The sequence below is a fragment of the Alligator sinensis genome, unplaced genomic scaffold (genome assembly GCF_000455745.1).
Source record: "Alligator sinensis unplaced genomic scaffold, ASM45574v1 scaffold752_1, whole genome shotgun sequence".
NCBI classification, from domain to species: domain Eukaryota; kingdom Metazoa; phylum Chordata; order Crocodylia; family Alligatoridae; genus Alligator; species Alligator sinensis.
The window spans coordinates 413,082-426,640 of record NW_005842000.1 but is presented as its reverse complement, the minus strand read 5'-3'; the positions used below and the strand labels follow the sequence as shown (position 1 = coordinate 426,640).

Genomic DNA, 13,559 nt, shown 5'->3' with positions numbered 1-13,559 from the left:
CCTGCTGTATTAAGGTTACTGAATGACATTCAAGTGCAGATTAGGTCATTTACTGATAGTAATACTTTATGAAGAAAACAGGATTTCCGTGTTGTTTATTTATCAGACTTTAACCACACTTCTGGTTTTTATACAGACATTTTGTCCCTTTTTGGAGTGACCCAATCAGGCAACTGATTTCATTTTCATTTCTCTGTGTAAATGTGAAAGATAAGTCTTTTCCCCACTGAGATTTAAACTACTTTTCTTTTCAGAAGTTTATTGTGGAAGGAATCTTTGATGGGAGGGTGGGGAAAAGTCTTTTTTCCGTTTGGCAGTGATAAAAGCTTGACACACAGCAAGCTAATGATTAGGAAATAACACCCCCCCCCCCCAACACTGCTTTTGTCACAGCCTTCCAATTGCCAGAAGCAATTTATTTGTTTCTGTTATGGAAATTGGGATGTGGGAGACTGATTTGTAAAGTTGTTGTGGAATGTGTGTTAGTTTCAGCTCCATCCTTAGATGTGGCTCTTGCTAACTGGTACCTTTATCCTCTTTTAATTTGAAGAGCTTTACAGGTTTGGCTGTAAAATTCACATATGGTCAGTTTAACATACTTGTACTTGCTACAGAACTTTTGCTTCAGAAAAATTAAATCTGTAAGTATTTAAGTATCTTGCATATTCTGATTTATAAAAGAAAAATCAATGTGAAAATATTTGTTATTAGAGTCTGAAGGATCATTTAAACAATGTACAGCTAGATACGTACATTTCTACTTTTATATCCTTTTAGCATCAGACCTGCATTTATCAAAAGATAGGATAAAATGTAAATTAGTTTTTAATAAGCTCCTGTTCTACAGAATAGAAACCATTGGAAATATATGATGCATTTATTAGAAGTATTTTCAGGACCAAAAACCCTTCTTGAAATGTCATAATTGCAAGTTCCAAGGATGTCCAGTAGTCAAAAGAACATAATCCCTAAGAGCAGTTTCATGGATGTACACCAATGTCTATATACATCAATCAGTTCAATGTGAAATTACTATTTAAAGCAGTTGGTATTATAAGGATAAAAGGAGACAATGTAATTAAATTACAGCTTGCCAAATCTGTAGTTGTTTAATAAATGTTTTGCAATTTGCAAAAGTTTGAGCATATGAAATTTATTTTATGAGGTGTAATTGTTAGCCATGTGAAATATATATTAAAAAAAACACTCCTGGGTTTTTAACTTGATAATATTGCGAATATAAGGAAAACATTTTAGTCATTAGAACTTGTGTAATATTTTCCATGTCTAGGATGTCTAACTACTTCAGTAAAGTGGGGTTCAATATTAAAATTTCTGTGGCAGGGCCATGAACATGAAGTTTCTTAATCATAATATAACATTTCTTTATGGGCAGTTAAAACAATGCAAACCCTGAACTTTTAAAGGTGATAATTTGATCAAGCAACGTAAAGATTCCTCTATAAACCAAAGCTACAAGCAAATACTGAGTGATAACTGTTACATGAGTTAGTAATAAAACTCCTTTTAGCATGGTAAAGGACCACAGTTCTAATGGGCAGTAGTGTTTTTCCTTAGTTTATGTTTGTTAATTTTAAATGGCACTAATGAATCCAGTCACATGCCCATTTATTTTACTGTTTACATTTTTAAAAAAAATCAGTCATTCTTAAAGAGGATTTTTGGCAGGTAGTATTAGCTCTAATTCATATGAAAAATTAAGGCCATATCTACACTACAGATGCATTAATTATACAGGTATACTGTATAATTAATGACACAAGACAATTGTAAATGAGCATAATTGGAAAAATAGTTTATAAAAATGTGTTGTGTATTATTGAATACTGAAATTGGTCATCTGAAGTCTTGCAATTTCATCAGTAACAGACTGCAGAGGCTTGCAGAAAGGATATTTTCCAGCCAACAATGTAACAATTCCTGGAAGACTCCCCTTTTTGAAACTGCCACAATGTTTTTCTGCTAACAAAATATTATCAAGTGCTTAACACCAGGACCTCCAATGGAATGGGGAAGTAGTTGCTTGTAGTGTAGTAGTGGGCTTAGGCCTTGGTTTGCAGAGGGAATGGAGTAATTTTTGCTTGCAACTGCTATCTCCAATGTACTGTTGCAATACCTTGACCTTTCAATTTGCTAACACATATTAAATGAGTGTAGCAGTCCTCTTAGTGCTGAAGAGATAATTTTCTTAATCAGCATTTTGAAGACATTTAGAGAGACCAAACTTTATGGATCCAGTTTTAAATTTTCAGCAGATATTGAAATTGGGGGGAAAAATCTAAAGTTGAATTGGTTTTGTTATTTGTAACTGGACTTTTTTTCTTATTAATACAAACAAATAAAATGACTGTAATTGCTAACTTAAGCCCGCTCTTTTTGTTGGCTGGGTCCATTTCAGAGATAGTCAGACTTCAGTAATTTGTTTCAAAATCTTTCCCTTAAGGTGTGTTTCTCTAAGTGTACATGTAGCATTGTGTAAATGCAAACCAGTGAAAATAATTAAACCAGTCCTTATTCTGCCCTTGCCTGACACTTATACAGATCCAATGACCCACTTTCCATTCCCTCCTTTCGAAAGTGGTTTATCTGTTCCCCCAGCATTTACAGAGTTTTTCATAGGAGACCTGATTACTAGTGCTTCATTTAAGGAGGCATGAATTTCTAAATAAATCTGAATAAAAAAATGCATTAAAGTTTAGGTATAAATTAAGTTTAATAATTGATTTCAGATTAATTATTTGCTAAAAGCAAGACAACAAATAATTCGTACCATTTTGTGCTGTGGAATAACAGAATGGGAGTTGGCAAATCAGGATGTATGCTCATTTGCATATATAGACCACCACCAACCAAAACACGAGTGTTTTATTTTTTTTAGTACATAGTAGACATGTAACTATTACATTATTATTATTTATTTTATTTTTTTATGGAGGAGAAAAATAACCTGCAGAAATTCAAGCATTTTCCAGCTCTCTACCTTGACCTGTATCACCTGTATGACAGGTATCACAGTAGATAGAACCTGTCCAGGACATCATAGATGATATAGTTAATGTAACTGTTACTTCTGTTTCAACCAAAAGGAACATACAGAGAGGAAAATATTTTGCCTCTAGCTTAGCAAGTGTCTTGGATGGGCCATCAAACACATTAAAGTTTCATAAAATCAAGCGTCTTCTAACTCATGACCAGACTCATTATATCGATTCAACCGCAAAAGACTCAAGGGCTTCATTAGATCCAACTTGCTAAATTCCTTGGCAGCACTTCACCGGCAGGATAAGGATTTGAGGATCTGGTGAACAGACATCTAAGGTGAGGTTGCCATACAGATATTTTTTTCCTGAAATGCTGTACCATGTAGAGGAGTGAAATGGAAACTTGGGCTGATGGCAGGATACGGTTTATAGGCCAAGGGAATCTTTTCCTCTCAAAGAAGCCATCCCAGGTTAGCAAAGCTTTTAATTAATTTAGAGGGTGTAACGCCTACATCAGAACAAAAGACCAAATGAAGAACTGCCATCCCACTTTGAAAAGATTGTGCATGTATGAGAAATCTTTCCAAACAACCTGAATTTGCTCTGCCTGTACAAGCCAATTAGTAGACTACCATTACTCTTCGAGTTCAGTATGTTCACTCAAGACATTTTGGAAGCCCTAAAGAGGTCTTGAGCCAAGACCTGTGAATTTGACCATGCCCTTTCCTGGCTTCTGAAAGAATTTGTGGCTTCACTTTTTTAAAACATAATATTCAGCACCTCATTCAGGAAAGGAACCTTTTCATTCTTTTCTTCCAAGGCACAACATCAAAGAAACCCACCCATGATGTATATAGTTCTAGCAAACTAATGCCTAGTGTTAGACCTTCTGTTCCTGAGCAATTCCATGGTGACAGAAAAAGGTCAACTGCAAGGCCATATAATTGAAGCTAAAATCCTAGATCTCATATTCTAGATTCAGAGCAAAATGTTGAGCTGAAACTACTTCAGTTCCACTGATGGATACTTTTAATGGATAAAAGGCAGAAATCCAATCCTTTTGCTCTTGGTGCTCTTCAGTATTTAACATGATTGGCAACAGGATGCTGCAGCCTTGCTGGAGTGTTGAATCAGTGGTTTTGAGTTCATTCTGAGGTTGTGTGCTCAGTGAGTTGATATTGGAAACTTCACCTCTGCTTCCAGACCATTCATCTGTGAAGTCCTTCAACCATCAGTTTTCTCTTCTGTGCCTTTCAGCACTTCTTTGCAGTCAGTTGGTGAATTTATCAATCTGTAGAGGCTGAAGTGTGGTTTAGGATGCAAATGACTGATACCTTCTAGCCTCATGCAGGATTTCGTCACAATGGTCCAGGGCTTGAACAGGATCAACTTGTGCATGAAGAACAGCTAGTTGAATCTGAGCAAGACAGAGGTTAAGCTTATGAGTAGAAACCAGAACAAACATTTTAAAGAGTTTACAGTTGAGTTGCAGTTTATTTTGGTTTAGGATCCATAGTTGATCAGTTTAGTCAATAGTCTACGAGGGCATCTAGATTCCTAGCTGACACTACACCCTCTCATAACAGAGGAGTTGATAAGAGAACAAACCAGAGATAAATGTTGAGTTTTTTTGCTTAATGCAGTGGCTGGTGCTCAAATAAATACAAAGGTCATGATATGAGAGCTTGAGTAGCATATTACAGGTTGACACGTTGAAAACAAATGTAAAAACATCTTATTGGATCTGTTTCCAAACACAGACGTATATGCAGGCATACACCACATCCATTTAAATATTTGGCCATGTAAAGTTTGACAGCTGGGATTAATTTTGAGGACAAGAAGTAATTAATGATCTTTGTTCCTAAACTTTTAAAGAACAAGAAGAGATATCATCATTCATTAACAGCAACAAAGGAGTTACCTGATCAATCCAGTAATGTAATGTTTTTCTTCCTACTTGTTCAGAATCCATGAAGAAAATCTCAATGTTTTATATTCATATTTCTGCTTTCTTTTAAAAAGTGCAGTCTTTATTGATCTCACTTTGAAAATATTTTTCAATCCCCAAAGGCAGGCAGAAAAATTCTTGAGGCAATTACACTGTGAATAAATTGTGAAGGTGGATTTATTAAGCATATATTATGCACATGTTAAAAGATTTTTGTTCCTCTTGGTTTTATTTTCTCACTGGATATACTGAAGTTACAGGTATTTCTAAAAACTGTTCTATTCTGAAAATGTTCCCTTTATCCGTTGATAAATATAAATAGCTGTTTGCAGGTATTAAGGTGAAAGTGTTTTTCTTTAAGCTTGGTACTGGGAGAGGAAGAGCTGCATTAAGGGTTTAAGAAATAGCTCCCTGGTTTACTAGTTTGCTCTTTCTCTTCACTCTCTCCATGTGCTCAATTCTACCTTTCTGTGCTTGTTTTGACATACCACACCTTAGTGAAGTTTACATGTTTTAATCAGAGTTCACGTATTTACCTCTGCAGGGTGTATAGAATGATAAATGTTGAGAAGTTGACTTTAGTAGAATTATTCATGTTTACAGGCGCATGAATGCAGTGTTGGATCTGGGCTTTAATCTGACAGTTAAAATTTAGCGTTGGAAGGTTGGAAATGCAACCATTCTTCATTGGCATTGTTCCATTTGTGTAATACTGGAATACCATGTTGCCAAATTTTACTATTTCATAAGATTGTAACACTGTGGATACAGGAATCTCCAGATATCTGTTTGCAGTGTTTGAGGTCATCACCTAATGTATTATTAGTGTTTCTATTCCAGATTTTCTTTCCAGAAAGAAACTTTGAGGGTTTTAATCTCAGATATGTTTGGACTGTTTGCTGTATTTTGAAGTATGACATTTTTATAATTGGTATTTTATTAAGTTATTTGAATGATTGTTCTGAAAATAGGTCCTTTTGGGAAAAGATGCAAGAAACTAACTTTTTCAGTCTTGTGGCTTTAAAGAAGGTAGTCTGTTGTGATACATTTTGCATTTTGTTTGAGTATTAGAGTAAAGCATAGCATATTTACATAGGGGGGTTCTGAATACATGCACTTGTGATGCTTTTTAGTCAATGAAATGAAGATTGAGGTATTTGAGGATGGAATTATCTGCAAGTTTTCCTTTGTTTTGGTGGTAGTGATACAGAGGCTGAATGAACTGTGTACAACAGGCATAATATTAAATTTGAATTTCCAGGGACAGGGGTGGTATATGTAATAAAAAAGTTAAAGGGCTATTCCCTTAAGTATAATTGATAGCTCTTCCTGGAAGAGCTGGGGATTTCCATAGGAAAGATGTAAGCTGGGAGGTTCCTGTGTCGGCGCATGATGAGATGCATTAGTCTTGCCAGAGTTAATGGCTATAGCTGTATAATAGTATACTAATATTACTATTCGCGAAAGATGCAATTAGCAGAAAGGTTTGGAATAGGCATATATTGAATGCAGGCTGTTCAAGTGAAGGAAGCAATTGATTGTAGATATATATACAGCATAACTGGGGATATGGGGGGTGACCTGGGCAGCAGCCCAGCACTGCATCTGTGGGGATGTGCAAGAATAGCTGCAAATGCAATGGCAGCTGATCTTACCCCTGTCATTGGCACTGGCTGCTGGTGCTGCCCTGGGCATTGTATGGTTGCCCAGGGCATGGAGCTATCTGGCGGCATCTCTGGATATACATTGAGTTCTGGAGGGTCTTCCAGAAGCTTTTCCTCCTAGTTACAGAATCCTGGAGTTTCTTTGCATCAGATGGTCTTGGTCTTGAGTTCCAGCCATACTAAAATGCAGTTTATGGTTGCTGCAGCATTCAAAGGAATGATTAATTCTATTCTTATCAGTAGGCACATGTGCATGTTCCTGAAAGCTGTTGCCAGTTGGAGACCAGTAGAGCAACTTGTGCTTCCTACTTGGAATTTAAGTGTCAAGGGATTTGTCAGCTTTCCCATTAGATGGTGATGAGGGTTTAATTATATATGTTTCTGTTTAAAGACTTTTTTTGGTTCCCTTCATAGTAGGGGAATTATTGTTGTATTTATCCACCTGGATATATTTGTGCTTTAAAAACTTTCCAGAACTCAGGGCAACAAGGACATTTCCTTCCCATTAAAAGGAGAAAATTGCTCTGCATAAATGTGTTGCTTGGATGTCTTCAGGGTACTATCTCTTGTTTTTCAAAATACATTAAAGTAGTATTCCTCCCAGTTAAGATGAAAGAAAAACTACATTACTAGAAATTTGTGAAGTAGTTGCCAAAATGTTGACTTGCACCTTTCTCAGGCATTGCAGCTTAGAACACCGCTGTCTTCAGGAGCATGTTACAGGTGGCAGTTAGGGTATGCTTTTTAACTTGGGTGCTTGGGAGAACTCAAGTATCTGGACTATATAGAAAATAAAAATTAAAAAGGGAATTATCTTGATATTGTCTTTGAGATTTTCTTAAATCTGTCCAGGTACCATTTTTGTGTGGGTAAAGAGGCTGTTCTATATTCAGGTTGCTTTAGATTGTTCATATTACAGTTATTTTTTATTTTCATCAGCAAAAATATATTTTTCATTAATACTGGTTTCCATATATTTAATTGAAGGAAACTAGACCCTAATTTGGGACAGGTTTGCCAAAAGTAGTTAATGGGTATGGTCATATCAGTAGTTTAATAAAATAGTTGTATTTGTAAGAACATCTTGTTTTTGAAGGTGGACTAAAGATGTGTGTTGCCATCCATGCATGACATGGGTTATAATACAAAACTGAGGCAGGTTAAAAACTGTGAAGGCTGCTTTTTTACCCTTTAAGGATGCAGTGTAGTTAGGAAGACCTGTCATTGGGGCATTTGGGAGAGAGGGCGCTTTCCTTTGGGTGTTGTTAAGGGAAGTGAGTCTCAGACTTCCCCTTTCATATTGAGATGCAGTTGAGGTTTAGATTAAAGGCCACAGAATCCATCTGAAGTAAAACAGAAAGGCAGTGGCTGCAACTTTCATTCTGTAAAATGGAGTAGTGATGGTGCAGGCACCACAGTGCAGGCTCACACCTGGGACCTGTTTGTGGTATTTGTGCTTTTTTTTTTTTTTTTAAGGGAGAGAAGGTTGGCATCATAGTAAACAATCGAGGGATTTTTTTTCCCCCCCACCTGTTCTGCACCCATGTACAGTCCAGTGGTTTAGGACTGGTGTTGATTAAATGAATCCCTGAGAAGAGATGCATTTTTGCCTGTGTTTATGAAACTGATTTGTGTTTCAAACAAGTTTTGATTACAACTAGCTTCTATCAACTTTTTCTTTTGTCAGTGATATCAGAGCTTGTACACTGAGCAAGACTGAGAAGTTTTTGAAAATGCTCTTGTATACTTTCCATTAAAATGAAATTCTATAAATTTATCACCTATTTTTGTACATGTCTAATCCATGAATCTCTGGAAGTGATAGGATGATAAACCTTGAATTCCCAAATAGGAAAAGGACTATGATTGTAAGCATCCAGCTGGAACTAGGAGATTAATTGGCAAGATGAATGTACAGTTAAAAAATAATCATTGTTAAAAGGTTTTTTTCTGCTGTCTCAGAAGTTATTTTTAAATAAAAACCTGTAATCAGTGCTGTTTATCCTAAAACCATAGGTTTGCTTTTAGGGGGGGGGGGAAAAAAAGAAAGAAGTGGTTACAGTGTAACATTTTGATTCAGTTTGCCTAGCTTTTTTTTTCTCCTTGCCCTTCTTAAACTCATGGGTTTTCATCAGTGTTCATTATAGGTATCTACATACCTTTTTTTTTTAAACCAACATAGTGATGGAAACTGCTTCAGTGCAAAAGCTTTGTTTATACCAGGGTTCCCATTAAAGTTTTTTATTTATGCTAGCAATATTCTTGGGCATAAGGGCCACCATATCTGATAGGTTAAAAATTCAAGAATAGTTGGGGGTGGGGCTTATGATTGTACATTGTGTTATGTCTTTGTTTCTCCACATGCATGTTGGTGGGCATGCACATTTATTGTGTTCTATGATCACTAGCATCTAAAACTATACCCAAGTCACATCTGCTTAAAATGCAGTATGCAGTCTTGCCACTTGATGGAGTGATTATAACAAATAAAAACATTGATTATGTTCAAGCATCAGAATATTGCTTACTAAGAAGAAATTCTGACTGATGTATTTAAAATACATTGGCAACATCAGATCAGTGCCTCCAAAAGATATTGAAGATTGTTTTGCACCTATGGTTCTTGGACTCCAGTAGCAAGTATGAAACCATACCATCAGCAGGCTACCTTTGTTAGTCTGCTACAAGCCAAAATATTCAAATTGGGCATGTTAAGACACCTAGACTTTGTTTTCTACTGTTTACTTATTGGCATACAACTAAAAATAGTAGACTTCAATATTATAGCTGATCAAGAAGTGCTTAGTCAACTTTCCCTCTTCCTTCAGGCATATTTCCTTAGAATTGCGTGATGAGTGATGATTTGGACATTCTGGACAGGGAGATTGAGAGGTTATTACAAAGCAGCATCGTGGAAGAAAGCACTTTAAACTCAGACTGTCTTCAGGTATCAGCTGCAGACTCCTTGGATGTAGCTACTGATTCGGACAATGGAGCAAAGTACAAATTAGTGAAGGTATATAATACCTTGATACACAATACTAGGGTTCTCAAAATAGGTTATACCACTCTTTCATGTTTGTGGTATTTATGCTTTTTTTTTTTTTGAAGGGAGAGAAGGTTGACATCATACTAAACAAGTGTATAGAAAGCAGACCATTGACTTTTTTTCTGTATGTAGAATTAGTTTTTTGATTGCTATCACAGTGGCTTAAATTGCAGGGAAAAAAGCTTTATCTCACATAAACTGCGAAGAATAGCAAATTTCTGTCATTCATTTAGCAGTGGAGAAATAGTAATTTCCCCAGCATTAACAAGTGGTTAAAAATAGCAAATATAAGTTTTGGGGGTTTGTGAGCTTGGGGTAGTTTCATTTATTTTTTATCATATATCAAATTGTTAGGGGGTGTATGTTGTAAATATTTAGAATTATATAACATCATTATCTTTAAATTTGCCTATCTCCCCTTCCATAAATGTTACCAGAAGCCATTCTTATCCATATTGGAAGTCATTCACATCTTCTATATTGTATATCCCTCCCTAACTACCTGATACAATAATAGACCATCCTGACTGGCTCAGGACCTGCATGAGCAATTGGAGTTAATCAGAGAGCCAGAACAATGTACACATACTCCCCTGGAGAAATGTGGCAAACTTGCTGTAGTTCAAAAGAAAATTCTACAATACATAGTTGTGTAAGCCTAGTGAGTGCAGGAAGGATGCACACAGTTGAGGAAGAAGAAAAAAGAATCCCTTAATCCCCACTTTGACAATGTTTTCTGCAAAAAGCTACAGGTTGAAGAACATGTGCCTGAACTCTGTAGTCAGCATTTTTCCATTTCTTGGAAAAGCTTCTTTGTACACTCACTTTTTTTATCTTCCACTGCAGTTTAGAATTTACCTTGTTTTCTCCTGCTTTCCTATCTTCCAATATTCTTGCTTGCAGACTTGCCCATTATGCTCCTCCAGCTTGGTAGACTTCTTTGCCCTTTCTTCAGGACTTAAATTTATTTTGTTTGCACAGTGGAATAAGTTTTTTGATCCTGAAACACTTTACATAATTGTTTATTGGAAAATGGTTTTACCAACAGTGTCAGCTGCTGTGGTTAGAGCAGAGGTGTAGACAAATAAACAGTTGTTACAAACTTTATTTGGCCCTATCCAGGCTTTCACAAATGATACAAGATGGTGGTTTTCAACCTTTTTTCTTTTGTTGACCCGTAACAATTTTTGAATGGAGGTGCTGGTTTGAATTGTAAGTGTGGGTATTCACATACTTTTGATTGATCATAGTCATCTTTCATGGACCCCTTAGACATAGTCTGTGAACTCTAGGTTGAAAACCACTGATGTAAGAGAACAGTGTTTCCCAAAATATTTATTAAACTATTCATGTTTGTAGTGAGGACATGGCCACAGGGGCAGCTTTTCACTTCTGAAGTCCATTCTGAAACTCTTTAGGATTTGAAGCTGTGGCCTTTTTTTTTTTTCTCCCCAGTAAGTTTTTGCCATAAAACTGGCGAGTCTTTCCAGATGTGGAAAGTTACACTGGTACAGTTTGCCAAAGCTAAATAAACTATTCTGTTTTAATTGCATCTACATTAATGCTTTTAAAATTAAAATTAGGAGCATTGCTTTGTTAACAAGAAACAAAATAACATTCCTTACCAACATACTTAAAATGTTTAACCATCATAACTATTTGGCCGTTTTTTTTGTAAGTTTGCATTTGATTTGCATACTATAAACTATTAAAGATGTGTAAAATGTTGTGTGTTTTAATAATTAGTGTGTGTCGATAATGCATGAAACTGAGCTAATGAACATAATCTTTCTTGATTCTTACTTGAAAACATAGCACAAGACCAGGGGAAGGATTGAGTGTGTGTCTGTAAGTTAACCGGTCATTCTTATTTGGCTTTAGGGAAAACTCTAAGTTTAAAACCAGTACTGATCTTTTCTAAGATATTTAGCCATATTTGATTACAGTTTTTAAAGTAGAACAGTATCTTTTCTTTATTTTCATTACTTAAAAGAATTTCTTCTACTTTTAGGTTTTTCTATTAGCGTTTATTTTCAGTCTTCCTACCCTGCCATGTAGACCTGTTCATGACACCTAAACAAGTTCACGAGACTACATTCTTTAGGGAGTAGACAGATCAGTCTTAAAAAAAATTACAGCAATTTATCCTTTACAGCAGTCATCATTTCTGTTGCAATATCTTTCCTAGGAAAAAAAATAGGAAACTTATTTGCTATTTTAGTGAACCTGTTCCTTTTTATTAACAAACTTCGTAACCATCTAAAATTCTGAAGACTTCCCTGGGAATGCTAATGTATAATGGAAAAGTAAATTAATAAGCTAAATAAACTTCCTTTTTTTTCCCCCCCCACCAGGAGTCTGCTTCAAAAGAAGCATCGATGGTGTCTGTGTCTCCGTGTTCTTATCAGAATGAACCGGACACTTCTGAATTGTCAAATTCAGCCCGTGCTTTAGAGATTATGCTGAATGACACTGATCTATTGCTGCCCTCCTCTGGCTGTCTTCATTCAGAGCTACAGGGAGAAACCATCCAAACCTCTAATGCTGTGTCAGGTAAAGCATATAGAGGACATTGAAGACTCTTCTTATTTCTTTGCATTTTATCTGGAATTTAAATATCAGAATTTGGATATCCTCTGCTGTAACTCTTAACATTTCTTCATCTTCCAAGGTAAACAAAGATGTGAAATATTAATTGTTTAATCTGTTGTATCATAACTGTTTTTATTACAATTTCTTCTGCAGGTGTGAGTATCACTGCAGTTTTCTGATATTTTTAAATTTTAACCGTATTAAATTATAAAACTAAATTATGAATGTAAGCATATAATGATATTTGCAAGGGTGACCTTTCACACAAGACTGTCAAGTTCAGAAATAAATTATGAATGCGTTGAGTTAGCAAAGCTAGGAGAACGGTTCAGTGTTCTATTACTGTATTAGCTTCAAATTAATTTTTGTTCCTGTGGCAACGTAAGTTATAGCCAGTTTCTATCAATACTGACTCTCGGTATAGGCTTGTCTAGGTGGTTCTGTTAACGGTAGCATCCCACTGAAGATGTCTTATGAAAAATCCTTTAAACACTGTGTTTTCAACACAGCTGTGTAAAAAGTTCCCTATTTTATTTAGTTTGTAAATGTGGGGATTTAAAAAAAAGATGGCAGATCATCAGGTTTACATTTTTGTGTTCTTTTAAATTTAAATAGACACATGCATGGGACCATTTGCTCACAGGTGAACTCTAGAGGGCTTTGTGCCTAATATGTCACAAGGGATAGTGTAATTCTTGAAATGAGCCATCTCATCAGTGCACACTGCAAGACCTAAAAATAGTGAAATTGAAAGTAACAGCATGCTGAAATCCCCTTATGGAGTGGTTACTGGCTAAATTCACAGCAAGCAAAATATACATTTCAAATCTGCTCAGCTCTGTCATTAAATTTAAGTGGGATAAAATGTATCATTCAGTTTTGTTACAGTGCACAAGATATTTGAAAGAATTGCCAAAGTTTAGTCATAAAGGTGTTAATAGAATGTTCAGGTTTCCTGTATGGAGCAGATTTTAACAAGGATTTAAAAATTAAATTGTGACTCAGTTGCGTTTAGTAATATAAAATTCTTCATTGACCCAGGTTAAAAGTTCATAATTTTTCCAAGGAAAGGGCATGAAAATAGTTCACAAATATTTGCAAGTTAGGTTGTTTTTTTTTAAAGTCAGATCTCTCAACCTTGCAGCAGCAACATATGTCCTAGTGACAGTAAAACAATTATTATTTCATCTTGGCAGGACATCTGCATTTCATGCATTTTGTTTTAAATGCTGTAGCATGGATGCTTATTTAATGCGAGCAGTTGGTAAGATTACTCCCAAATTATGTTTTTTTTAATAAAG

At 35.6% G+C, this 13,559-nt stretch overlaps 1 protein-coding gene across 6 annotated transcripts in view; it reads left to right on the top strand.

Annotated features, from left to right (window-relative positions):
- The window catches only part of DIDO1 (death inducer-obliterator 1), a 78,378-nt gene that overhangs the window by 6,939 nt on the left and 57,880 nt on the right, over nucleotides 1-13,559 (top strand). For 3 of the 6 annotated variants that reach the window (XM_025201747.1, XM_006021631.3, XM_025201748.1), the window contains 2 exons: nucleotides 9,446-9,633; nucleotides 12,021-12,219. In XM_025201747.1, the coding sequence (XP_025057532.1) occupies nucleotides 9,469-9,633; nucleotides 12,021-12,219 (364 nt within the window). In that variant the 5' untranslated portion in view covers nucleotides 9,446-9,468. Of the gene's footprint in view, nucleotides 1-9,445; nucleotides 9,634-12,020; nucleotides 12,338-13,559 lie in introns of those variants that run through there. The other 3 variants (XM_014519007.2, XM_006021633.3, XM_006021634.3) reach the window with 2 other exon arrangements.